Genomic DNA, 25,578 nt, shown 5'->3' on the forward strand with positions numbered 1-25,578 from the left:
AATGAAAACAAGAGTCACTTACTTTCAATCAAAAGCAAGAAATTATTAAGCTTAGTGAGGAAAGCATGTCAAAAGCCAAGACAGGCCGGAAGCTAGCCCTCTTCCCCAAACAGTTAGCTGCATTGTGAATGCAAAGGAAAAGTTCTTGAAGGAAATTTAAAGTGCTACTCCAGCGAACACAAGAATGATAAGTGAAACAGTCTTATTGCTGATACGGAGAAAGTTTTAGTGGTCTGGATAGAAAATCAAACCAACCACAACGTTCCCTTAAGCCAAAGCCTAACCCAGAGCAAGGCCCTAACTCTCTGTAATTCTATGAAGCCTGAGAGAGGTGAGAAAGCTGCAGAAAAGTTTGAAGCTAGCAGAGGTTGGTTCATGAGGCTTAAGGAAAGAAGCCATCTCCATAACATAAAAATGCAAGGGGAAACAGCAAATGCTGATATAAAAGCTGCAGCAAGTTATCCAGATTCCAGATCTAGCCAAGATAATTAATGAAGGAGGCAAAACTAAACAACAGATTTTCAATGTAGATGAAACAGCCTTCTACTGGAAGAAGATGCCATCTTAGACTTTCATACCTAGAGAGGAGAAGTCAATGCCTGGCTTCAAAGCTTCAAAGGACAGGCTGACTCTCTTTTAGGGACTAAGTCAGCTAGTGACTTTAGATTGGAGCAAATGTTCATTTACCATTTTGAAAATCCTAGGGCCCTTAAGAATTATGCTAAATCTCCTCTGCCTGTGCTCTATAAATGGAATAACAAAGCCCGTATGACAGCACATCTGTTTACAACGTGGTTTACTGAATATTTTAAGCCCACTGTTGAGACCTACTGCTCAGGGAAAGAAAAAGATTCCTTTCAAAATATGACTGCTCATTGACAATGCACCTGGTTACCTGAGAGCTCTGATGGAGATGTTCAGTGAGATTAATGTTGTTTTCATGTCTGCTAACACAACATCCATTCTGCAGCCCATAAATCAAGGAGTAATTTTCACTTTCAAGTCTTATTATTTAAGAAATACATCTTATAAGGCTATAGTTGCCATAGATAGATTCCTCTGATGGATCTGTGCAAAGTTAATTGAGAACCTTCCGAAAAGGACTCACCATTCTAGATTATTAAGAACATTCATGATTCATGGGAAGAGGTCAAAAGATCAACATTAACAGTGGTTTGGAAGAACTTGATTCCAATCTTCATGGCTGACTTTGTAGAGTTCAAGACTTCAGCGGAGGAAGTAACTGCAGATGTGGTGGAAAGAGCAAGAGAACTAGCATTAGAAGTGGAGGCTGAAGATGTGACTGAATTGCTGCAATCTCATGATAAAACTTGAATGGATGAGAAGTTGCTTCTTATGGATGAGCAAAGAAAGTGGTTTCTTGAGATGAAATCTACCCATAGTAAAGAGGCTGTAAGTATTGTTGATATGACAACAAAGGACTTAGACTATTACATAAATTAGTTGATAAAGCAGTGGCACTGTTTGAGAGGATCGGCTCCAGTTTTGAAGGAAGTTCTACTGTGGGCAAAATGCTATCAAACAGCACTGCCTACTACAGAGGAATCATTCATGAAAGGAAGAGCCAATCAATTCAGCAAAATTTACTCTTAGTTTAAGAAATCGCCACAGCCACCCCAACCTTCAGCAACCACCTCCCTGGTCAGTCAGCAGCATAACATCGATGCAAAACCCTCTGTCAGCAAAGAGATTACGACTCGCTGAAGGCTCAGGTGCCGATTAACACTTTTAATAATAAAGTATTTTTTAATTAAGGCACTTACATTTTATTTTTTTAGACATGATGCTATTGCATACTTAACAGACTACAGTATAGTGTAAACATAACTTTTATATGCACTGGGAAACCAAAACATTCACGTGACTGGCTTCATTGTGATATTCCCTTTACTGCAGTGGTCTGAAACCAAACCAGTAATATCTCTGAGGTGTGCCTGCATATTTGCTGAAGTAATTCTCACAACTCTTGGCAGCAGCAATGAATTGGTGTATCTCTATTATGTTCTGTGGTTTTTCTCTCTTCCAGGTCAGTGAACAATTTCCTGATGACTGGTCCAAAGGTAAGAAAAAAAATTCCTTTGATTTATTTGGATTTCACTCATCTTCTTGACTGAAGACTACACATATCAATATCTTTTATTATATCTTTTATTATGCTGTATATATTATAGGCAGAAAAACTGTAGCACAGAAATGGTTACGGACACACCCCAAACCGCACAGCAAACTAGTGTCAGAGCCAGGACAAGAACTCAGGATTACTGACTCTGAATTTATGGCCAGAATTTCCAGAGCCAGAGTTGTTTTCTTTCGCAGTGTCAGGCTACAGTCACCCATCCTCCTCAGCGCAGGGTGGGAGGCTGTCTTCCATCTTTCAAGTGCTGGCATTGTACTACATGATCTCTAAGGACATTTCCAGCTTACAAAATGTTCTCTTCTAAGCTAGTAGTAGGATGAAAATGGCTGAATATTCATGAATTATGTAATTGAGGCTCATTTTGGAGTGACAGAATAGTATAATGAATAGAGGCAGTGAGGTCTAGAGTCTAATGAAACTGATTTTCATTCCTACTTCAGACATTTGCTAGTGGTGGGACCTTGGGCACACTGTTTTACATCACCTCTCTGAGGCTTAGGTTTCTACCTAAGTTTATTTGTGATGTTATTTGTGATGTTAAAAGCATATTTGAAGTGCTTACTCTGTCGTGATTTTGGAGGGATGGGAGTGCACAGGAAAAGAGGTGCTTGGCCACTTTAGGGCAAATGCCTCCCAAGTTCAGTTGCTGTGAGTCTGAAGTTTGACCCCTGTGTCCCTGCAGGCTTACTTGATCTACTCCAGCAGCGTGGCAGCTGGTGCCCAGAGTGGTATTGAAGAATGCAAATACCAGTTTGCCTGGGACCGCTGGAACTGCCCTGAGAGAGCCCTGCAGCTGTCCAGCCATGGCGGCCTTCGCAGTGGTAAGGAAAGCCTCGGCCACAGCTCCCTGGACCCCCTGGCCACAGGTTAGAGCCCCACTCTCCAGGGATGGCCCCCTGCCTCCTCTACACCCTTGTTCCTCAGCTGGTCTCTGCTCTCAGGTCATCTCCCTCTCCAGCATCTTCTCTGTTCCTTCTCCAGCTCCTCTTTCCTACCTATAGAGCTTTTTTCCTTCTTCCCCAATACCCTCACTGCTCAACAAATGGACCTTGCCTCACCCCCAATCCTATACCACCCTCAGTCTCCCGGCTGGCTAAAGGTTTCCTCAAAATATAAATAAGGTAGGTAGGGGTCGTAAATCTTCATGCCTCTTAGCCCCTTCCTTCAGCAGGCTTAGCAGAGAGGTACAGGGCAAGTGGGAACTGACTTGGAGCCCAGATTCCCATGGAGAAGATAAAAAGCGGCCATGCAAGAAAGTGAAAGAGCTGCCAATCAGTGGTTCTTTCCGGGACTAGCACCTGCCTCTCAGACTTCAATGTTCCAGGAGGAAGTAGGGATGGGTTCTTTACAACCTGACATTCAGATTCTCCCCCATTTCTTTCTTGGGCTCTTTCCCACCTAAATCTCACCCATATCAAATAATCTAGCCACTCAGTCATAAAATGTGTGACCTGAAAAGATGGGAAGGAAGAAGAGCAGGGCTGAGACCAGGGCTAGAGCAGACCCTGGAAGAGAGTAAGGTACATTATAAAGGTGGGGAAATAGAACGGAACAGGGAGAGGCGGGTATAACGATGGTATTAAAGGTATGTCTTTGGGCTGTAACTCCTCCCTCTAACTCACTCAATTTTTGGTTCCTGTCAGCTAATCGGGAGACAGCATTTGTACATGCTATCAGTTCTGCCGGGGTTATGTACACTCTGACTAGAAACTGCAGCCTTGGGGATTTTGACAACTGTGGCTGTGATGACTCCCGCAATGGGCAACTGGGTGAGTAGTGATCTTGAGGGTGGGTAGGGCAGCCCAATGAAGTTCACTTAAGTAGTGAAAAGCTTGGTGGGTACTTGGTGGGGTGAACAAGAGTTGTATTCTTCTAAATCTGAGGAAAATCAGGGCAAACCAGTTTGAGCCCAAACCCTACAGTGACAAACCAGGCTAAACGTAGCTAGGGACCCTTCTCTGACTGGGTGGTTTCCTTAATTTAAACACAATAATGATAAAGGAAGAACCCTGCCTTCAGAATCATTCCTATTACTGTCTCAAACATAGGGGGAATGCCCTTCCATGCTGCTTATCCCTGTCTCCTTTCCACTGTTTACCTCCACTATCCTTTCCAACCCTCTGCCCTGCAGCTCAACTGCCAACTGCTGTTCCGTATTATCTCAATTGCCCTTCTCTCTCCCCCTCGATGCTGTGCTTTCCTCACCTTTTTTGCACCATCATGTCCCTTCCAGACGTCAGTTGCTGGCGGAGGTCTGCATACTCTGCCCAAAGGCCAGAAGCATAGTAACGGGGTGAGCAGGCACCTGCCTCACTTGGCAGCTACTTACGTCCTGGGACACGGGATTGGCTGAAGCTGGAAGTAGGAGCACAAAGGTGGCAAAAACAAATCTAGGGTGAAACTAATTTGGAGACAGGGCACTCGCCCCACCTGAACCCTTCCCCACCTCAGATCCCCCAAACCCACCTAGAACCAGCAGCCCAGGAGGCTCCAGGCCGTCCTTTCTTCCCACTGCCTTTTTTCCAGGGGGCCAAGGCTGGCTGTGGGGAGGCTGCAGCGACAACGTGGGCTTCGGAGAGGCAATATCCAAGCAGTTCGTCGATGCCCTGGAGACAGGACAGGATGCTCGGGCAGCCATGAACCTGCACAACAACGAGGCTGGCCGCAAGGTGAGTCCTGCAGCTCCGGGGGTCAGGCAGCTGGCTCCATCCACTACCAGCCCTAGGTGCGGACGGCTCTTCAATTCATCCATCAGATTGGGAAAATGCGGCATCGAGGCGGCTGGCACGTAGACTAGCTAGAATCCTCGCAATCCGCCAGAGGGTGACACTCCCCAGGCGCTTAATCCCTGGCCCGCTCACTCCTAGCTCTCTTCCCAGGCGGTGAAGGGCACCATGAAACGCACGTGTAAGTGCCACGGCGTGTCTGGCAGCTGCACCACGCAGACCTGCTGGCTGCAGCTGCCTGAGTTCCGAGAGGTGGGCGCGCACCTGAAAGAGAAGTACCACGCAGCTCTCAAGGTGGACCTGCTGCAGGGTGCTGGCAACAGCGCGGCGGGCCGCGGCGCCATCGCAGACACCTTTCGCTCCATCTCCACGAGGGAGCTGGTGCACCTGGAGGACTCCCCAGACTACTGCCTGGAGAACAAAACGCTAGGACTGCTGGGCACCGAAGGCAGAGAGTGCCTGCGGCGCGGCCGGGCCCTGGGCCGCTGGGAGCGCCGAAGCTGCCGTCGGCTCTGCGGGGACTGTGGGCTAGCGGTGGAGGAGCGCCGCGCCGAGACCGTGTCCAGCTGCAACTGCAAGTTCCACTGGTGCTGCGCGGTCCGCTGCGAGCAGTGCCGCCGCCGGGTCACCAAGTACTTCTGCAGTCGCGCGGACCGGCCGCGGGGGGGCGCGGCACACAAACCCGGGAGAAAACCCTAAGGGTCCCCTTCCCCACTCTCCTTTCCCAATTTGTCCTTGGCTTCTTTTAGAGACCCCAGCAGTAGAGGAATCTAGGGAATAGGGACCCCACACTACCAAGGCCAGGGATCCCGAGAGGGAGAGAGACGCTGCAATCTCTCCTGTGCTTGCCACTTCCCAACCTGTTTCCACAATTCCTCTGCTCTCTCCTCGCGCTGTCTGCATCGTCTGCTCACCACTTAGGTCTGAGAAACCTCTGTTCTGAGATTCTGAGCTATTGATCTTCCTTGGAAGAGAATAGGCGTTCCTCCTCCCGGTCCCAGCTGCCCTAATGCCTGGCCTAGCCTGTGGAGAGCTTAGGAACTGGAAGAGCCCTTCCGAGATAGGCAGGGCCCAGGGAAAACACGGCTTTTTTCTTTCACCCGTCTTCCCCCCTCCCCCTATCCCCACCCCCTCCCCCTCAATTTTCTGCTGCCAGCTCTCTGCCATAGCCACATCTTCCTTCTGCAGAGGCCCTCCTGTGCTTCTGATTCCCTAACTGCTGGCATAGACTCCCCAGGAATCTCTGCTTTCTCTCCCCCCTTTCCTTCCTTCCTTCCCTGAAGGGATACTGAGGAAACTGACCCAGGAAAAAGCATGTCTTTGGAGGTTGGTTCCTAGCGGCAGGGGTTGAAGATGGAGGAAATGGGAACCCTAGAATGCTGACTTGCTGAAAACCAAGGGTGCCACTCATCCTTGTGATACCATGTCTCTAATGGACTTTGCCAGTGGGGCAATGACCTTCCTAGACAATCACCCAAGGTGCTCCAGACACATATCCACGACATCTAGGAATGATGTAAGGGCAGACTGCCAGTCATTTCCTACCCTTTAAAGTAACCTCCTCCCTGCTCCTAACCTATAGCCTTCTAGCAATCAACTTTACCTCTTCTCTTTCCCCAAAGGATCTTATTCCCCTGAGCCAAGACTGAGATAAATAAAGCTAATTTCCCATTCAGACCCTGGTTTGCACCTCTGAAGACAGGTCATGAGGAAGGAGAAGCTGGGACCCTTCCTTTTCACTAACCTAGTTCTCAAACAGGCAGGATTCAGGCATTGGATACTTTCCTTCAATACATAAACTTCCTGTAATGAAACTGTTAATAGGAAGTTCAGCACCTTGAACCTTAATTTATTGCAGTCACTGTGACATGTGCCTTTTTTTCAGGTATTGAACTTATTCTTGGGGATATGGGGAAGAGCGTGTATAAGATATAACCTCTAGGTCCTCTCCTCCCTCCCACCTTGCCAGGATACTATCCTCCTGTGAGCCTCACTTCCCTGATGGCCTAAGTAGTTACCCTGACCTGACAGAGGTTAATCTGCCAAGGATTAGTAAATCAGCCCCATAAATCTTCCACTAATACATTCCCTCAGTAGCTAAGACCTTGCTGCTGGTTGTGCTTGAGTCTTCTGGTTCTCTTCTCAGAAAGCAGTAGTATAAGAGGGACTTGGTGAAACAGGGCTCTGGGAAGGGAAGAACTAATCCCTGACAGACCCTCTGCAGCCCAAGGAGCTTGCCAGTCATCCCCTAGGCTGGTCCTGGGTCATAGGCACCAGGTAGCCCTGCAGCCCTTCCGGAGCAGAACTGGTCAAATGCTAGACAACTTCATCTCACCTCTTGTAGAGCAGGAGAAAGCACAGAGGAGGCGTGGCTCCAAGTGGGTAAAATGGGTGGAGGCTCTAAAGGCTGACCAGTGACAGTGGAAAGGCTCCCATATTCCAAATTGACACAATGGCCAGGTCAGACCTCAAATCCCTGGCCTCATCCCTACACATCTTCTGGTCCCACTAACACTTACTGAGGAGAGAGGTTCCCCTTCCCTCCTTACAGGGGACATGCTTCCCTTCAGGGTCTCCTAGTGCTTCATTTCCAGTTCCATCAGCAAAAGGCCTTTTGCTCCTTCCCTCAGCTTTGATCTGGGCCTCTTGAATCTCCCAACTCACCCTTCGTCCCTAATGAAGCAGCAGCATGTACTAACTTGGCTGTCTCACTTGGCAGAATTACTTGATAGTGTACAGTAAGAAAATCTGGCAAGGCAGCTAGAAAATATAAAAGTACAATGTTGTAAAGGAAAGCGACATTCTCCAGGAGGTCTCTCAGCATACAAGTAGAACTATTGTGCTCCACATTTGATAACTCCAGGTCAGTACTTGAAACATGTCATGCTGCCAGAAAGTTCCTTCATACGTTGTTTTGTATTCCCAAATGGATATGATTGATACCACATTCATTTGCATCTATAAAGAAAACAATACTGAGCTACCTTAGATCTGGATTGCTTTTTTCCCCCCTCTTGCGTTATCTATTCATTCATTTATTCATTCAATGAACACCAGAGTGGAAATACAGTGGTGAACAACACACTGACCTTCTGCATTCATGGAGTGTAGGTTCTCTCTTACAACCAATCACCAGTGCTGTGTTCCCCTTTATAAATGTGGACAACCAGACCGGTTGCTTGGGAAGACGCCTTCGAGGTCAGCTAGTGAAACCTTCTGTTCTACAGATTTAAACTGATGCTGAGAAAGATGTGTGGCTTGTTCCACCAACTAGTAAGGTACCGTGGGGTGAGTCCTGGAACCCAGGCCCCTTCCCTCCTCTTGTGTGCTCTTTAGGAGTCCATCTGTCTCAGCCAGGGGACAGAAGCAGAGGGAGGTCCTGAGAAGTGACAAGGACGCTGGGTGGAGGGGACAAAACACTGTCTCCTTCCTGTCCCTAGCCTGTGAGCCTACACACAGGCAGGGCTTTCTTTTCTTGAAAAGAATCGCAGCCTCAACTGGCCTTAGCAGCAGGTTAGGGCAAAGACAGAGACAGGGTCGTGCTCAGCGCTGGCGTTGCTGGTGGTGGTGGGAGGGAAGGGCAGGCCAGGGCACTCGCCTATTGTGGGTCTGGATTGGATGCTTCCACTCATTCATTTCCTTTTAATTAACCCGCATTCCTGGAGGAGAAATATTTATGTTGGCTCCCATAGAGGCAATCCGCAGACTGGAAAGAAGGGGGAAGAAAGCCTGCCTTAGCAAAACAATATCTCTAAAGAGCTCAAGAAGAGAAAATAAGAGAACAAAATGCCATTAAAATAGCCTTCTACCCCCACGGAGTCAATGAAAACTTCATTTCACATGCTAATCCCCCACTCCGCCCCCTTCTCTTCTCATAACACCTTTCCCGAAAAGTGTTTGGGAAAAGTCTTCGCAGTCAGTACACAGCTCCCCGCAGCTCAGACTTCTCCTTGTGTTAGTTCAGGGCCCCAAGTGAGGCTCTCGCTCCAGCAGCGGCTTTTTTCTCCCCACCTTTAATTTAAACAAAGACTTCAGAGTTCATCAACCTCCCACTGAAATTCACAGCTGCTGAACAAACTAATCCCCTCTCCCGGCCTTTCTTCCCTTCAATGGGCTCTTGGCTTCAAAGACACTTTGGGAAAGGACTTTGCTGGGGCTCACACTGCTTCATCAATAGAAGTTAGTGCAAGTATTATCTGAAGAGCAAGTGGCTTTACAAACAAATACTGCCTAACAATCCTTTCCTCCCAAACACACACATCTAGCCCGCAGACATGATGCGATCTACAACAGGATTAGAGATCGTACCCCTGGCTTCACACCCAGCCCCTTTTGTGTAGCTGAGCTCAGCCCTGAAGTGGTGTGGGGAAAACCCTGGAGCTGAATGTCAGGCACGGATGGAGACACACACACACACACACAGCAGAGTGACCATAAATGCTGCAAGGAGAGCCTAATTCAGTGCCACCTCCTTTCTTCAACTCTCCTGACTTCCTATCTGTCCCCAAGCCTCTCCCCTGCCTTATTAGGGTATAGGGAACAAGAACAAAAAGGACTGGGAAGACAGATAAGAGCAAAATAGGACCTAGAGGAGATAATAATTGGGAGATGACAGAGGAAACCAAACTAAAGCAGCTTTATTGCACATAAAGTACATCAGTGCTTCAAATGCAGAGTCCAACGATGAAAGCGCAGCCAGAGAAGGCAGCCCTGAGAAGTGTGGGGCTGGGGGAAGAGGGCCTCCAAGCCTTGAAGAACAGTGCTAGAAGACTCTTTCATTAATATGGCTTCTAATCACAGAATGAGTGGTCTAGGCCTTGGGCCAGGGATCAGGCAGGCTGAGTCAGGGGCCACTCCACACAGGTAGTGGTCCCTCTGCTCCTATCCCATAGCCTAAGACAGCTCTCAGCAAAAGGTATCCCATCCACCCTCCACCTCACCTAGCCCACCCTTAACAATGCTGGCAGTTGAGAGGTCCCTTCTTAAAAGGGTCTGAGTTCCTTCTCTTCGTTGTGCTCAGCACCCATCCCTCATGTGTATGACTTGTTCAAAGGGTGAACAGCAGTCAACTCTACCCCAGCCTCTGTGGCTCAGAGAAGTATGAACCTGGATATATGAAGTCAGAGGCAAGGAAAAGGTAAAGTCAGGCTCATAACCCACAGAAGGGGAAAGACAAAAGACCCACAGGATGGGTACAGTCGAGGTAGACTTGGAAGTAACGATCCTGCTCACCCTCTCAGAAGCCACTTAGAATATCCCCGGGGGAGAAGACACACTGCACCAGGCCCTGTTGGAGTACAGTTTTAGGGAAGGTGAAGAAGAACAGGCTGAGAGAGCCCTGAGCAGATCCCAGAGGGCCACGCATAAAGGGGTGGAGAGCAGGCACTCTGCCTGTTTGGAGCCAAGCCTACAGCATCATATACCTGGCAGCAAGGGAAGAGGGCTAGGAAAAACAAACGGAATCTGTTCCGAAATTCCCCTTTCCTGCAGGAAGGAGTTAAGTAAAGTAGAAGTGGCCTCCTGGCAAGAGGAGCTGCCTGGTCTAGATGTGTAGCTTATAAGCGATGGTGAGGACGGACTTCAGGACAGGCATGAAGCTGGAGACCTCGCTGAAGCTGCTGCAGCTCACCACCTGAGCATGCACAGCGAGGCCCCGCTCAAAGCGTCCTGCGTCCACACATTGGGCAACCTCGTGGAGCCCAGCCACGACAGGAGGCGAGAGCTGTGGAAGGATTAGCCCGCAGTCAGTAAGCCCAACCCCACCCCTACCCTGGAGGCATGGAAGGGAGAAGCGAGGACTTAAGTTCTAGAGCCCAGTCCAGGCAAGATGTCTATACTCTGTAAGGAACCCAGGGTCGGTGAGGCCCATAGGAAGGGACACTGGGCACCCTTTGGCCATGGGTGAAGGTGGAAGAGTGGGAGGCAGAGGAGCACCACTGCCTGTACTTACTGTCTCTTCACAGAGCTTCTCATATAGACATTCTAGACGTTGGGCTGCTTCATCCAGCTTCCGTTTTGTCTTCTGCAGGGAGGGAAATGGATTCTGATTCCAGCTACTATGCCTAACACTACACAGAACCATAAAGAATCACGGTACCTTAGAGCTAGAATGGCTTAATGCTCTTTCATTTCACGGAGGACAAAAAGGAGACCTGAAGAGGCCAAGTGACTCGCTCAAGCTGACGCAGCCAGGAATGAATGGCAGGTCTCCTCACTCCTGGTCTCACCCTCCTTGCAGTACTCCCTGCGGCCTTTCCAAGCGCTAAGTCTCAGTGCTGTTTAGTCTTGCTGCCAAGGAGATAACCTCCAGACCAGACAAGTCCTCCCCAACTCCACATGGACATCAAACAAGTATAAGATACAGGCAGCATGTCCAGGGACAGTAAGAAGAGTCACACAAGGAACTGGTCTACAGCTAAGGGGTCCTGGGACCAGCTAGGGTAGGAGGGGAGCATCATGGGGAAGGTTCAGACTCACTATGTCAGTGGCAGACAGGGAGCAGCGCTGCAGAAGCACCTCAAAGCTGATATTCAAGGACTGATGTTCAGGGGGCAGCTCCTTCCTGTCCATCTTCGTAGGTGGCCGCTGAAGTTGCTGAGGAGGGAGCAGGGACACAGGAGGGAGAGGCAAGCTGTCCTGCTCATGGCTCCCCTCAGGACTAGTCCTCAGTGACTTGGGGGTCACACTGCTCCCACTAGAGCAGAGCAGAGCTGAGGAGGGGCATCCTCCCTTGTCTGCAGTAGAGACACTTGGTATCTGCCCCCCACCCCATCTCCTTCAGCCCAGAGTCTGCCTCCAACTTGAGGAATGAAGCCATCTACCGTGCTCCCTGCTTTTCTATACCCAAGAAAAGAAGGTTTCCAAGAGGAGGGAAACACATCATTCCTGTCACCTACAGGCTAAGTTCTCCTGGGGCTCCAGGGGGAGCATGACTCACACTGGGGACAGCAGGCTGTGAGGAAAGGACCCCTCGTGGCTCAGGGGTGAGGCACATAACTGGAGCACTAATTGGTGCTGGGGGCATGAATGTCTCTGGCAACTAAAGAGAGAGAAAAGAAAGGCACATGAGTCTAAGCTGAAAGACTCCTTCGGCCCTACTTTGAGGGAGTGGCAGAAATTATGAATGAACGAGGACACAGAATAGTGCGTGGGGAACCTGGAAGTGAGAAGATGGTGAATGTGTATAAGAAGGAAAGAGGAGGGAGCTGAGGGGAGAAGAGTGAGTGGGGAAAGCAGAACAGGAAGGACCAGGCTGCTTTCTGTACGGAACTAGAGTGTGGGTCATTGGTGAATGTATAAGGGGTTGAGTGGGGGGGAGATGTGTTGACCTCTTTCCTCTGGAGGTTTCCCCTGGGCACTGGAGCATTTTCCAAGGAATCTTGAGGTCCCGAATAGTATAAATATAGAGGTATTTTAGGGGCATGATCAAAAACACTGTAATTTTTGGTCTGAAGACCAGGAAAATTATTTTAGTTGGAGTCTGCCACACCTCCCTCCACAGACCAGCCACACTCTAAGTTGACATTCTCCAACCCCAGTTCATTGGCTTGAGGAAAGAGACTCCCAAGGTGGTAGTGGGGAGGGGAGGAGAGGGAGGCCATGGGAGAAGACTCACCCGGCTGAGGAGTCAAGATGCCAGTGGTTGGGAAGGTATCGGCGCATGGAGCACCTGGCCCTCCTGGAGGGTGTGCTGCAGAGAAGGTGACAGGAGGGGCTGGCGGCTGGGAGCTCATAGGGTTGAAGCCTGGTGCTCTCACAGGAAGCAGAGGGAGCCGTCGAGGAGTCTCAGGCAGGGAGGCAGAACCAGCCTGCATAATGTCTGGGGGTGCTGTGGGTGCACCAGGAAGAGGCCATGTTCCAGGGAATCCCACGGGGTTAGGAGATTGCACCCTTTGCCCTCCTGACAGCCGCGGCTGAGATAAAGCTGAAATGGGATAGAAACAGGTCATTTGCCACCAAATTTCAATTTGGGAGAGACTCAGAGCACATCAGAGAGGAATAAAGCAGCAATTAAAAAACTATAATAATAATAAATAACTAATATATGTGTGTGGAGATCTACCATTTACAAAGTACTTTTAACTATATTCCTTATTTGACCCTCAGAACAATCCTGTGGGGTTGAAATGACCAACATAACAACCACTCTCAATTTTCAAAAGAAACAAAGTGGCTAGGTATATTGCCCACAGGTACAAAGCCAGTAACTGACAGTACTGAGAATTCAGACTTCAAACTCTAAGCTCCTCTCATTAGATAGACATACTGCCTCCCAAATCCATTCTGGCCGTGCCAGATGTTTTCCTCTGTGCTCTGCCTAGACAGGTCTCCAACAAATCAACAAAACTGATAAACCTTTATAAAGACTGACAAAGATAAAGAGAGAAGACACAATTCATCAAGATCAAGGATGAAGCAGGGAACATTACAACAGACCCTGCAGCCATTAAAGAGATAATAAGGAATACTACAAATAACTTTACATTCATAAACTTGACAACTTAGAAAAAACGGACAAATTCCTCAAGAACCAAAACTCAGCCAAAATTAAATAGAAAACCTGAATATTTCTATAACTAATAAAGGAATTAAATTTGTAATTAAAAAGCTCCCCCCCACCACCAAAAAAAGTCTCGAGGCCTAGATAGTTTCACTGGAGAATTTTACCAAACATTCAGAGAATTAACACAAAGTTTACATAATCTCTTCCAGAATATAGAAGAAGGAACATTTCCTAACTCACTTTATGAGGTCAGTACTACCCTGATACCAACACTACAAAATAAAACTACAGACCAATATTTCTCATAAACTTAAGACACAAAAATCCTCAGCAAAATTTTAGCAAATCAAATCCAACAATGTATATAAAAATAATATACCACAACCAAATGAGATTTACCCCAGGTCATGCAATGTATATCATGATATATTTAAAAATCAATCAACGTAATCCACTATATCAACAGATTAAAGAAGGAAAATCATTTGATCATATAAAATGATGCAGAAAAAAACATCTGACAAAGTTCAACACTGATTCATGATTCAGTACCCCAGGAACAGATGGAAAAACTTCCGTAGCCTCATAAAGAGCATCTACAAAAAACCTAGAGCTACCATCATATTTAGTGGTGAAAGACTGAATGTTTTCCCTCTAAGACTGGAAACAAGGTTAGGGTGTTCACACTCACCATTCTTATTTTAGTACTACAATAACGCAAGAGAAATTAAAGGCATACAATTTGGAAAAAAAGAAATAAAACTGTCTCTATTCACAGATGACATAACTATCTACATAGAAATTCCCAAGGAATCCACAAAACACTCCTAAAGCAAATAAATGAGTTCAGGAATCTCATTTATGAGCATTGAAAAGTCACGTGATACAAGATTAACACATAAAAACCAATTACTTTTCTATACACTGACAATAAACAAGTGGAAACCAAAATTAAAAATGCAATACCATTTGATTTCAAATTGCTCAAGAGAAAATTAAATACTTATGTTTGAAATGAACAAAACATGTCAGGAGCTGTATGATGAAAATTATAAAGTGCTGATGGAGACAGTATTGGAGAGACATACCATGTTCATGTACGGGAAGACTCAATATAGTAAAGATGTCAACTATCCCTACATTAATCTATAGTTTCAATGCAATTCCTGTCCATTTCTGCAAGTTTCTTTTTAGATATAGGCAAACTTACTCTAAAATTTATTTGAAAAGAACACGGTCTTAGAATATCCAAAGATATTTAAACAGAAAACAGATATTTAAACAGAAACAGATATTTAATTAATATTTAATATTTAAACAGATATTAAACAGATATTAAATATTTAATATTTAAACAGATATTAAACAGATATTTAAACAGAAAAATAAAGTAGGAGGAATTACTATTCCCCATGTCAAGACTTACTGATATAGAGGTAGTAATCAAGACAGAGTGGTACTGGCAGAAGGACAGACACACAGATCAGTGGAACAGAACACGGAACTGAGAAATAAGTCCATACGAATATGTCTGACTAATTTTTGACAAAGGAGCAAAATCAATTCAATGGAAGAGGAACAGCCTTTTCAATAAATGATTCTGGACATCCATTGGCAAAAAAAAAAGGAAACCTGACCCAAACTTCACACTTGCACAAAAATTAACTCAAAGTGGAACATGGACTTAAATGTAAAACATAAAACTATGAAACTTCTAGAAAAAACACAGTAGTAAATTTGGGGGACCTTGGACTAGGCTAAGAGCTCTTAGACTTGACATGAAAAGCATGATCCAAAGAAGGAAAACGTCATAAACTGGCCCTTATAAAATTAAATTTTTTTGCTCTGTGAAGGACTCTGTTAAAAAGATGAAAAGTAAAATTCATACATGGTTACCCACACCACACACACAAATGAACACATGTAAAACCAGTGAAATCTGAATCTGTGAATTATACTAATGTCAATATCTCAGCCTTGATATTGTATTGTGGTTGTGTGGGACACTGGCATGGGATGTGGTGGGCTTGGGATGTATGAGACTTCCCAATACATTTTATTGTATTTTCCTGTGAATCTGTAATTATAGAAAAGAGAGAGTGAGAGGAAAGGGAGAGGGAAGGGAGGGGGAGGGAGGGAGAGAGAGCCAGCAAGTAGGGAAGGAGGAGGAGGAGGAGGGAGGGGGAAGGTGAGGGAGGAAAAAAAATTAGGGTGGGAATTAAAGGTGGGACAGGATGAATCATCAGAACTTTTCTACCTGATACCTTTATCTACAATCTCCCTGGATTTTATTCCCCTCTAGTAGGCTCCTGGTCTCATAAATCAACAGCATCCTATCCATCTGGGCACTGTGGTCAGTCCCCCCATTTAGCACACTCCTCTTAACCATCACCAGTTTCTGTCAATTCTACCTACTAAATATCTCAAATCCAACCTCACTCTAGTTTCAGGTCTTTCATTCCCTCACTATCTCTTGCTATAGCTTCCTAACCACCTCTAGCCTTGCCGTTCCTAGACACATAGCTAGTCCTTCCCCTGCATAAGACCATTCAATAGCTCCTGCCTGCCTTCAGGGTCAAGTCTAAACTCTTTCTTTAATTAATTAATTAATTAATGGCTGTGTCAGGTCTTCGTTACTCCGCTGCCAGCTTTCTCTAGTTGCGGAGAGCCCGGGGGCTACTCTTCATTGCAGTCCATGGGCTTCTCACTGCAGTGGCTTCTCTTGTTGCGGAGCACGCGCTCTAGGTGCGTGGGCTTCAGCAGTTGTGGCACGTGGGCTCAGTAGTTGTGGCGCACGGGCTTAGTTGCTCTGTGGCATGTAGGATCTTCTCAGACCAGGGCTTGAACCCGTGTCACCTGCATTGGCAGGAGGATTCTTAACCACTGCGCCACCAGGGAAGTCCCTCAAGTCTAAACTCTTGAACACAGAATGCCAGGTCTCTCCTGATCTAACTACCACTTGTTACCCCAGCTTCATCTAACTCAGTCCACTGCCACAAACACCTGTTTTGTAGCCCCATTAAAATGTTAGTCATTCCTCAAATGGACTCTGCTTACTTTCCCTTCACTGCCTTTGTAGATGCCATTCCCTCTGCCTGAAATAGCCTTCCTTACCTCTTCCTTTGCCTAAATAACTTTTAACCTTCAAGACTCAGATCAAACATCATACTCGTTCTGAAACATTCCCTGAACTTCCCCCACCCCCAGTAAATTGCTTTCTTCTGTGTGATCTCATGGCTCTTTAATCTTTAATCATATTACAATCATGGTATTTATGAATTTTACTGTAGTAAATTTTTACCTATCTTTCCTAGACTAGACTATGAGCTAATTAAGGGCAAGGATCATGGTTTGTGTACCTTTCTGTTCTAAGTGCCTAGTAGTTGTTCAATAAATAGTTGTTAGAAAAATAACTGAATCTACACTTTATGAAGACAGGAATTTTCATCATTTTTTTCACTAATATATTATAAATATATTATATTATAAATATATTATAAAATCATGCCTGGCACTTGGTAGACACTTAACAGGTATTTTTGAATGAATGAACAAGCAAGATCTTACCTGGTGAGAAGACTGGAATCCCAGTCTGGGAGATGATGTCTCTTGAGAGTGGGGAGCAGCTCCCACAATAACCCGGGGAAAGGGGAAAGGGGGAGACTGCTGGCCCAAGACACCAGAACCCTGGGCATGAAAAAGCCAATCTCTCAGCTGCTGAATTGGTGGCTATAAAAGTTATAATCATGAAGAACTGTGTTAAGTAAAGTTAAAACAAGCAAACAACCCCTCTTACAAGCCTGGCCCCACACAGCATTCAAACTTCAGCCGACCCTCTACATTTCAGCCACCTTAGAGGACTCAAAAGGTCTCTAATTCCTGCCAAGCCTTCCTTCTCGCTGTTCTTTCTGCCTAGAATGCCTGACATCTTCTGGTAAGCTATTTCTCTTTGAAGGTCCAGCTCAAATGTTTTAACCACTGGGAAGCCTTCTTTGACTTCTCCAGACAAAGCCAGCCCCTTGCCTGTGAAGTCCCACAGTGCTTAGTATAAGCTTCTGTTATAGCAGGATAAATTATTGACATCTGATTTTCCCCCAAGAGACTGTGAACCTCCTGAGGGACTAGATCTTATTTATCCTGGGAGCTTCAGCATTTAGCATAGTGCCTGGAACATCGAAGTGCTCAGCGAGTGTTAGATGACTGATTGAAATGGTATGCTCTCTCCACATGCCCCCACTCACCTGAGCACTGTCACTGGGTAGGTAGCTCATGGCAGTGACCAGGCTGCCCTGGGCTGCCAGGAGGTTGGCATACTGAGCGATTCTGTAGGTTGTGGCAGGGCCTGGGCTCACCCCATCAGCACCCCACAGTAGCTTCAAGCTCCTGTTAGGGACCATCACCTTCTCCATCAGGTCCTATAGGGACAAGGATAAGGGCAGTCAGCCCTCTTCAAAGCACATCCTGCTCTCCAAGCCCAGGCAGCTCAACCAAGGACTTCCCTGCTATGGGTATGAGGGCACCTGGCCATAGGCAGGTGCAGGTAGCGGATGATGATATAAGATATATAAGAGATATGACAGTCAGAGAAGGGCCACTTGGCTTCACTTCCCAAGCCGTTTGAGTCTTACACTCTTATACATTTCCGCCTCTTCTTTTTGGATTTTTTATCTTTTATGCTAATACATCATCAACTTCAGATTCTGTTATACTCTTATTTCATGTGTGACTTTGTCTCCGCATGAGTCTGCGACCCCCACCTTCTCTGGGTACCCACAGAGTATCTGGTACAATTTAGATACAGGACTTTTCACAGAAGCTAATAGAAGGCCCAAGCTCACAATTACTCAAATATCATGTAAACTTATACACCCAAACCTGAAGTGGGAAAAAATTACGACGGTTAATATCTAAGCAGCTGCTGCTCAGTCTCCCTTGACTGAGAAAGAAGGAAGATGATAGCTTACCCATGGAAAAGGTCCCAGACTTTAGGGGCCCTAATCTCTTCCCTAATACCCTGATTCCAGCCTGGTTACTCAAAAGACTCACCTCTGATGTCCCTGCAATCTCCACTGCTAGCCCCTCCTAAAGGCCTGATGTGGGGGACCAGGGCCCTGCAGAGAAGGGGTACCTGTAGAGCCATGGGAGATGAAGCCCAGGGGCATTTTGCCCAGCACTCCACCAGCCGCTCCACACTTCCTGAGCACACGTAACAGAGCCTGGCTTCAGAAGTTAGTGCCCTGCCACCCTCCTGATCCATGTGAGTTCCCAGCATGTCTGTAGAGAGACAGAAACTTCTTAAACGGCACAGATTCCCTGTGCTCCTCCTCCTCCTGTTTGAAAAGAGGTGGGGGACCATGAGCTATGGAACAAGTAGCCTCAGTGGCTTTAAGACAACAGTGAGGTTAATCCTGCTCTGCAGTGAAGGGCAAAGCTCTTGCACTGAGATGTGACAAGAAAAAGTAAAAGAGGACCATAAATGCCCTCTACTAAACGTAGAGGGATGCACTCTAGTCCCTGACAACATGGCTTGACCTCCCAGAGTTCAGGCCGCTCCTCTGTCTCCTCCCTCAGTGTGGGAGTAGTCCCCGCTCGCTGCAACTAGAGAAAGCCCGTGCGCCGCAACAAAGACCCAACACAGCCACAAATAAATAAATAAAATAAATAAATTTATTTTAAGAAAAAGTCTACAAATAACAAATGCTGGAGAGGGTGTGGAGAAAGGGAACCCTCCTACACTGTTGGTGGGAATGTAAGCTGGTGCAGCCACTGTGGAAAACAGTATGGAGGTTCCTTAAAAAACTAAAAATAGAGTTGCCATATGATCCAGCAATTCCACTCCTGGGCATATATCCAGACAAAGCTATAATTCAAAAAGATGCATGCACCCCTACGTTCCCAGCAGCACTACTCACAATAGCCAAGACGTGGAAACAACCTAAATGTCCACCCACAGATGAATGGATAAAGAAGATGTGGTACAGATATACAGTGAAATACTACTCAACCATAAAAAATGAAATAATGCCATTTGCAGTAACATGGATGGACCTAGAAATGATCATACTAAGTGAAGTCAGAAAGAGAAAGACAAATACCATATGATATCACTTATATGTGGAATCTAAAATATGACACAAATGAACTTATCTATCAATACAAAACAGAAACAGAGTCACAGACATAGAGAACAGACTTGTGGTTGCCAAGAAGGAGGGGGTGGGGGAGGGATGGAGTGGGAGTTTGGGATTAGCTGATGCAAACTAGTACATATAGAATGGATAAACAACAAGGTCCGACTGTATAGCACGGGGAACTATATTCAGTATCCTGTAATAAACCATACTGGGGAAGAATATAAAAAAGAATGTATGTATATATGAATCACTTTGCTATACAGCAGAAATTAACACAACATTGTAAATCAACTATATTTCAATTAAAAAAATAAAAGAGTTGGCCCTCAATGGGTAAAGCTAAAAGAATAACCAGGTATGGTTTGGGAAGTGCTCTACTTCATGGTTAAAACACAACTCTACCCCTAGCCTAAAAGCTTAGGTCTCTGTGTCTCACTCTGGTTTTAAATGAATGAGGAGTTTGAAGACTTCCACAGAAGCTGAGCACTTACTGAGAGCAAAGCTTAGGGCTAGGAAGGGGAAGATACCCTAAAGGCAGATCTTCTATGCTACCCTAGGTTAGGCTGGCTGTGCTCCTACCGCACCTGGATGCAAAAGGCCTGTTGTCTGTTACTGTTGAGGTCAACTCCCTTGGGCTGAGGGCTCTCACCCAGCCCCAAATCACTCTTCAACCATGTGGCCACCTGGAGGGAGAGACTTATGAGTACCACTCTTCCCAGCATGAGGTCAAATAAGCATTATGCTTTCTTCCCACCTCCCTACCCCACCAACTGGACTCGCTAAGATCCTTGAGGTATTTTCCTGGGAAAGAGACTACCTTCAGAAGGTAAAATGCTCGTATGTGTATTAATGGAAGAGGTATTCTGAGACGGTTTCCACTGGCAGGATTCTCTTTTCTGCATCAAGCACGTTTCTGATGTGAAAGCAGCTTACCTTCTTCTGAAGTTCATCTTTATTGTATCCTAATAGTTTTAGGAATTTCATTCTAGAGTCCTTCTCTAAGGTCACCTAAGGAGCCACAGAACATAGAAGTCTCCATTAAATGAATGTGAAAGATGCTCTCCTGCACCAGCTGGACATCTGTGCCAGTGTACCCTCAAATGTAGTTCTTTGTACTACTGTACTACCAGTGCTCACTGAGGCCAACACCATCTCTCCCTATTTCTCCCCAGACTTGATTCCTGTTGGGGTGTGGGCAGATGTGTTAACAAACCCTTTCCCCCTTCTGCAATGAGAACTGGACCTTCAGTTGACTTCCTAGATCTATTGCCCTGGTAACCTGATAAGAGTAAAATGTCAGCTATGTTTCTAGGCAACACAGCTTGTGACTGGTAAATTGCATCTGGACCAGAACTATGTAAACTATAAATAATTGATGTGGACACCATGCTATGGGCTTCCCTGATAGCAAGGACTCCTGTGCTAAACAGATCCCTTGCAGGGACCCTAGAAGCTATGCTTTTGGAGTTTGTACAAGAGATATTAGCTCTTGTGGGCCTGGAGCTTCCAAGCCAGGGCAGCTAGCACAGCAGCCTGATGTATATCTCATCTTCTTGCACCTGGGGAGCTGAAGGAGAGAACTCTAAGCTGCCTCATGGACTGTAACAAGGACTCCCACAGAAGAGAACCACCTGATGCTCCCTGATGCTGCCCTGCTGACAAGCTGTGGTTCCTGTCCCCTATCCTTCTGAGGAGACTGATGCCAAGTGAGCCTTCAGTAGCCTTATGAGTCTAAACGGCTAGGTGAGAAGACTCCTAAGTGGAAGTTGCATGGATATAGTAAACGAAGTCAGCTTACCCACTCAGTGTTCCAGATACTAAGGGCCAAGGCTTCCTGAAGCCCTACCCTAATGGGTTAGCTGGCCTGGGCCCTTCATTTATCCCACACTGAACCATGAATTCTTACTATGATCTTTCTCATAGTCTCTCAGGGCCCCCTTCTTCTTCTATCTTCTCCTCCTGGAAATGTTCATCCATACTCAGCTTCAGGACCATCATCATGGAGAGCTCTTGCGTAGCTTTGAATCAGACTCTTCTGATTCTATCTTCTTCTCCTGGAAATGTTCATCCATACCCAGCTTCAGGACCATCATCATGAACAGCTCTTGCGTAGCTTTTAAATCAGACTCTCCCCTCTGTCCTATGGGCACCAATGCCTCCTTTGTTCAGCAGAGTAAAGGCTGAACTCCCAATTATTCCCTCTACTCTTTCCCACCCCACCATTCCTGGAGCTACTACCTGTATCCTGCTTATAACAATAGCATTATTTCTTACTATTTTCTTCCCACATCTCTTTCTAGCTTCATTCTACGGTTGATGATCTTCCTCAGATCCTTTTCTCCTCAGATTTCTGGTATCGACCTTCATAAAGTTCTAGTATAGGGCTTCCCTGGTGGCACAGTGGTTGAGAGTCCGCCTGCCGATGCAGGGGACGCGGGTTCGTGCCCCGGTCCGGGAAGATCCCACATGCCGCGGAGTGGCTGGGCCCGTGAGCCATGGCCACTGAGCCTGTGCATCCGGAACCTGTGCTCCGCAACGGGAGAGGCCACAACAGTGAGAGGCCCGCGTACCGCAAAAACAAAACAAAGCAAAAAGTTCTAGTATATCTGAAGCACAGACTCCAAGTTCTTCTCAGACCCCCCACGACAGGCCCTGTCCTTCTTTTTGCATTCTATTCTATAATCCCAAAGATATGACTAATCCTCTCACTGCCTGTCCAGTTATTTCTTTCTTTCTTCAGCTCTCTCCTCTCACATGCTCACTTCCTTTGACACATAAAGCACTCATCATGGTGTCACAAGCAACCTGAAATTAAACTGATGCTGCAACTGAAACCATGCCTCCAGAGTAGAGTGGGACTTGAGCCCTGAGTCCCACCACAATGACTTGCCTTGGGTTACCTGAAACAACTCAAAGCCTTCCAGCTGATCCTCTTCCCTTCCTTTCCCTTTCTTTCTTCTCCATTCCCATCACCTTAACTGCACTGTGGCATGGCACTGTGAAAGCCTTCATCTTGGCTCTGGTAAAGTAGCCAGGACATCAGCAACAGTAGGAAAAAGGCAAATGCTGCTTGTACTCCTCAGTTCCCCTATAGCCATGAATGGTCTCTGAGCCTCGGGTAAAGGGTGAAGACTTTGTGCCCGGGGTGGGTGCCATGTAGGAAAAATCCCAGCGAGGTTAGGGCCTCTGTAATCTGGGCCACGTGGTGGTTGTTGACAGAGGCTAGGGTGCCCGGCTTTGGAGAAACACTTCTGAGCAGCCAGCCTTCAGGCTTCCTACTTTCAGGAACTGCCAGAGCATCTTTTCGCTTTGCAGTGATGCTTGCTGGATCTTGTTCTGACAGTAATTCAGGAGATTTCCTGACCCCAGGCCCTTCTGCAGCTCAGCTGACCGCATGAGGAATTCAGGTTCTGTGGTGACCTGACTGATGAAGACTAGGCGGAGGCAAGGCTGTGGCACCTGATGGGCAGGGGTGCTGGGGAGGCCAAAGGTAACCAGCTTCCCCCCAAACTGTTGAGGAAAAACAAGAAGGGTTAAGGCAAAAATCAACACCAAGTCAGGATCATAGGGAAGGCTATCTGTTGGTCGACCCTAGGATAGGAAAGCAATAATAAGAGAACTCCTGTGGGTAGAATAGGATCAGGAATTCAGTAGTGAATGTACCCTCACCCCAAAACCACTCCTGCACTTTCAGCACCATCAACTTAAAACTTCAGTACATGGTACTCATCTTTTCCTCACCTGTCCTGGTACCACCTTTCTCCCAGTCACCTGGACTAAACTCCTTGGAATTATCACAGTCTTTTTACCCACAATAGCTGAGCAACAACAAAGTCTTCCTTCCCTCTTCTTGTTCAATGTCTCCCATGCCCAGTGCTAGCACTGGTCTTTTCCTCCTCCATTCCAAGCCTTAGACTACAACCCTATCCCTGCTGCCATTCAGGAGCCTGTACTGGTTTCACAAGGCCCCAGAGAGAGCTTAAGCTCCTCTGCCTAGAGTGCACAAAATCTTTCAAAATCAGGGCCAGACCTGCGTCTCTGGCACCTCTCTCTGTTCATTCATGTGATCACTCCGCATCTCCAAAGTGCCCAGTTCATTCCTGCTTCTGTGCCTTCAACCACCACAACAACCCCACCTGAGAATCCTTCTCACCAAATGAGGTACTTTATATAAAGCACCTGGAACAAAAGCAGAGCCCAGGAAAGTTCCTTTACTCCAGCAGTTCTTCACCTTGGCTGCACATTAAAACCACCTGGGAAGCTATCCAAAGTCACCAGGCTGTACCCCAGACAAAAAAATCAGAAGCTCTGGAGGTGGTACTGGGCATCAGTATTTTTTTTAAGTTCTTCAGGTTATTCCAACTGCAGCCATGCTTGACAACTACTGCTCTAGTCCCCAACCATTCACTACTACCCCCTCCTTAATGAATGTTCCCAGCCAGAATTCTTCACCACTCTTACAGCACAAAATCTACATTACAGATTGTGCTAAACAGAACCATCTTAACTTTTGATTTGTATAATACTCGACAGTTTTACAAAGTGCTTATATTTACAAAGTACTTAATATATTAACATATATTCTTATTTGAGTTTCATGTCAATTCACAAATAGAAGCTCAGCAGGTCCTACTATCCCTGTTTTACAGATAAGAACACTAAAGTCCTGAGTTAAGTGACTTGCCCAAGGTTACCCAGCTGGTAAGAGACAGAGCTATGATAAGAATTCAGGCCCCTTGACCTCAGAGTTCTTCACCTCTGATGGGGCTAAAGACGGGCACCATGGAGGAGGGTGGTATTTAAGCAAGTGACCTTGAAAGGCTGCAGTAGGATTCAATGTTCAGGAGAGAAGCTGAAGGGTAAGGTACAGGTGGAGGCAGCAGAGTTGAGTTATTCATAGAACAGAAAGTAGACATATATAACGGGAGTAGAGCGAACACATGAGAATAAGGTGGGAATAAAAACTGGAGCAGGACTTGGCCATTTTGGGGGAAGTGGAAGTTGGACAACATCGCCTGTTTTAGTGCCTTTTTTTTTTTTTTTTTAGTTCAGCAGAGAATTCTCCAGGGCAGGTAACTTTGCGCTGGATCGAGATGAGCTGGTGCAGGCCCAAACGCTCACATAAGACGTGGTGCTCTGCCTCGGCCTCAACAGGTGGGTGCATTTCAACTGGACAGACGACGGGCTGAAGTGCGTGTTTTGCCAGATCTACTGGCACCTACATCCTAGGGGCATCCTGGTCCTGGAGCCCCAGCCTTGGTCATCCTACAGCAAGAGAAAGACTCTCATGGAAACAATCTACAAGAACTATCATCAAATTCAGCTGAAGCCAGAGCAGTTCACTTCCTACCTGACATCCCCAGAGGTGGGGTCCTCCAGCTAGGAGCTTGTGGCCACACCCCACAACACCTTCAAAGACTTCCAGTGTCCTGTCCTGTAACTGTTCCACAAGGCCCATCCCCCCAGCCACTAAGTGGCCTCCTGAACAGACAGTGTGAAGAAGCTGCCCGCTGCTACAAAGGACCTGGGGGAAGAGGAAAGTATCCCAAGGTCTTTTCTTTCTGGCTCCAAAGATAGTTTCCTCTCTTGGATCTGCAGAGAAAGCCTTTCCTGTGTTGCTGCCCCAGCCTCTTCCCTACACCTCTGGCGCCTAAGCAGCAAGCCCGGCTGTGCTGGAGTCACCATCATCTTCCTCTCCCCCACTCCACTGGGCTGGATGGCATGGACGGTTTGCTGACCTCTGTTCTCCTGGGGCATGGGAGGTGGTGGGTATCAAGTTCTCTAGCCTCTTGCTCCTGTTGTCCCAAGGAGAGATTCCCATTTCTCCTCGGCCCTTGTCCTAGCTGTGTCTCAGTGGACCACAGATAGACGGACTGAGGGTTAAGAGGGGAATGTTGATGGGGAGGTCTGCAGGTACTGTGAAAATCCTTCCCTCTGCTGTTCCCCACTGGGAGAGGTGGGGTTTGGGTTTGGAATGTGAGAACGGCACAATAAACTTGATGTTTAGGGCAGTGCTCCCACCCCCCCCCAAAAAAACTGGAGGTAAATGGGGCTGTG

General features: G+C 46.7%; 2 protein-coding genes across 2 annotated transcripts in view; one reads left to right on the forward strand and one right to left on the reverse strand.

Annotated features, from left to right (window-relative positions):
- Positions 1 to 1,200: 1,200 nt before the first annotated feature.
- On the forward strand, positions 1,201 to 5,981 carry WNT8B (Wnt family member 8B). The gene is made up of 6 exons (XM_027113075.1): positions 1,201 to 1,313; positions 2,048 to 2,081; positions 2,841 to 2,979; positions 3,802 to 3,927; positions 4,685 to 4,827; positions 5,038 to 5,981. Exons 1-6 carry the CDS (start codon positions 1,201 to 1,203, stop codon positions 5,581 to 5,583), a joined length of 1,101 nt encoding a protein of 366 aa, XP_026968876.1. The 3' UTR covers positions 5,584 to 5,981.
- Positions 5,982 to 6,026: 45 nt separating this feature from the next.
- SEC31B (SEC31 homolog B, COPII component) overlaps positions 6,027 to 25,578 on the reverse strand; it is a 32,960-nt gene continuing 13,408 nt past the window's right edge. The window contains 13 exon segments of the mRNA XM_027113076.1: positions 6,027 to 7,644; positions 7,974 to 10,606; positions 10,835 to 10,906; positions 11,362 to 11,478; positions 11,777 to 11,923; positions 12,213 to 12,274; positions 12,503 to 12,861; positions 16,881 to 17,116; positions 17,629 to 17,802; positions 18,516 to 18,717; positions 20,101 to 20,204; positions 20,455 to 20,529; positions 22,801 to 23,031. Of these exon segments, the coding sequence (XP_026968877.1) occupies positions 10,427 to 10,606; positions 10,835 to 10,906; positions 11,362 to 11,478; positions 11,777 to 11,923; positions 12,213 to 12,274; positions 12,503 to 12,861; positions 16,881 to 17,116; positions 17,629 to 17,802; positions 18,516 to 18,717; positions 20,101 to 20,204; positions 20,455 to 20,529; positions 22,801 to 23,031 (1,959 nt within the window). The 3' untranslated portion in view covers positions 6,027 to 7,644; positions 7,974 to 10,426.

The sequence above is a fragment of the Aethalodelphis obliquidens genome, unplaced genomic scaffold, assembly GCF_003676395.1.
Source record: "Aethalodelphis obliquidens isolate GAN/ISIS:26980383/991018 unplaced genomic scaffold, ASM367639v1 scaffold11, whole genome shotgun sequence".
NCBI lineage: Eukaryota > Metazoa > Chordata > Mammalia > Artiodactyla > Delphinidae > Aethalodelphis > Aethalodelphis obliquidens.

Coding starts and splice junctions, on each gene's coding strand:
- WNT8B (XM_027113075.1), top strand. CDS start 1,201: ATGGCTGACTTTGTAGAGTTCAAGACTTCAGCGGAGGAAGTAACTGCA. Junction 2,082..2,840: donor TCCTGATGACTGGTCCAAAG/GTAAGAAAAAAA, acceptor GTGTCCCTGCAG/GCTTACTTGATCTACTCCAG. Junction 3,928..4,684: donor CTCCCGCAATGGGCAACTGG/GTGAGTAGTGAT, acceptor CCTTTTTTCCAG/GGGGCCAAGGCTGGCTGTGG.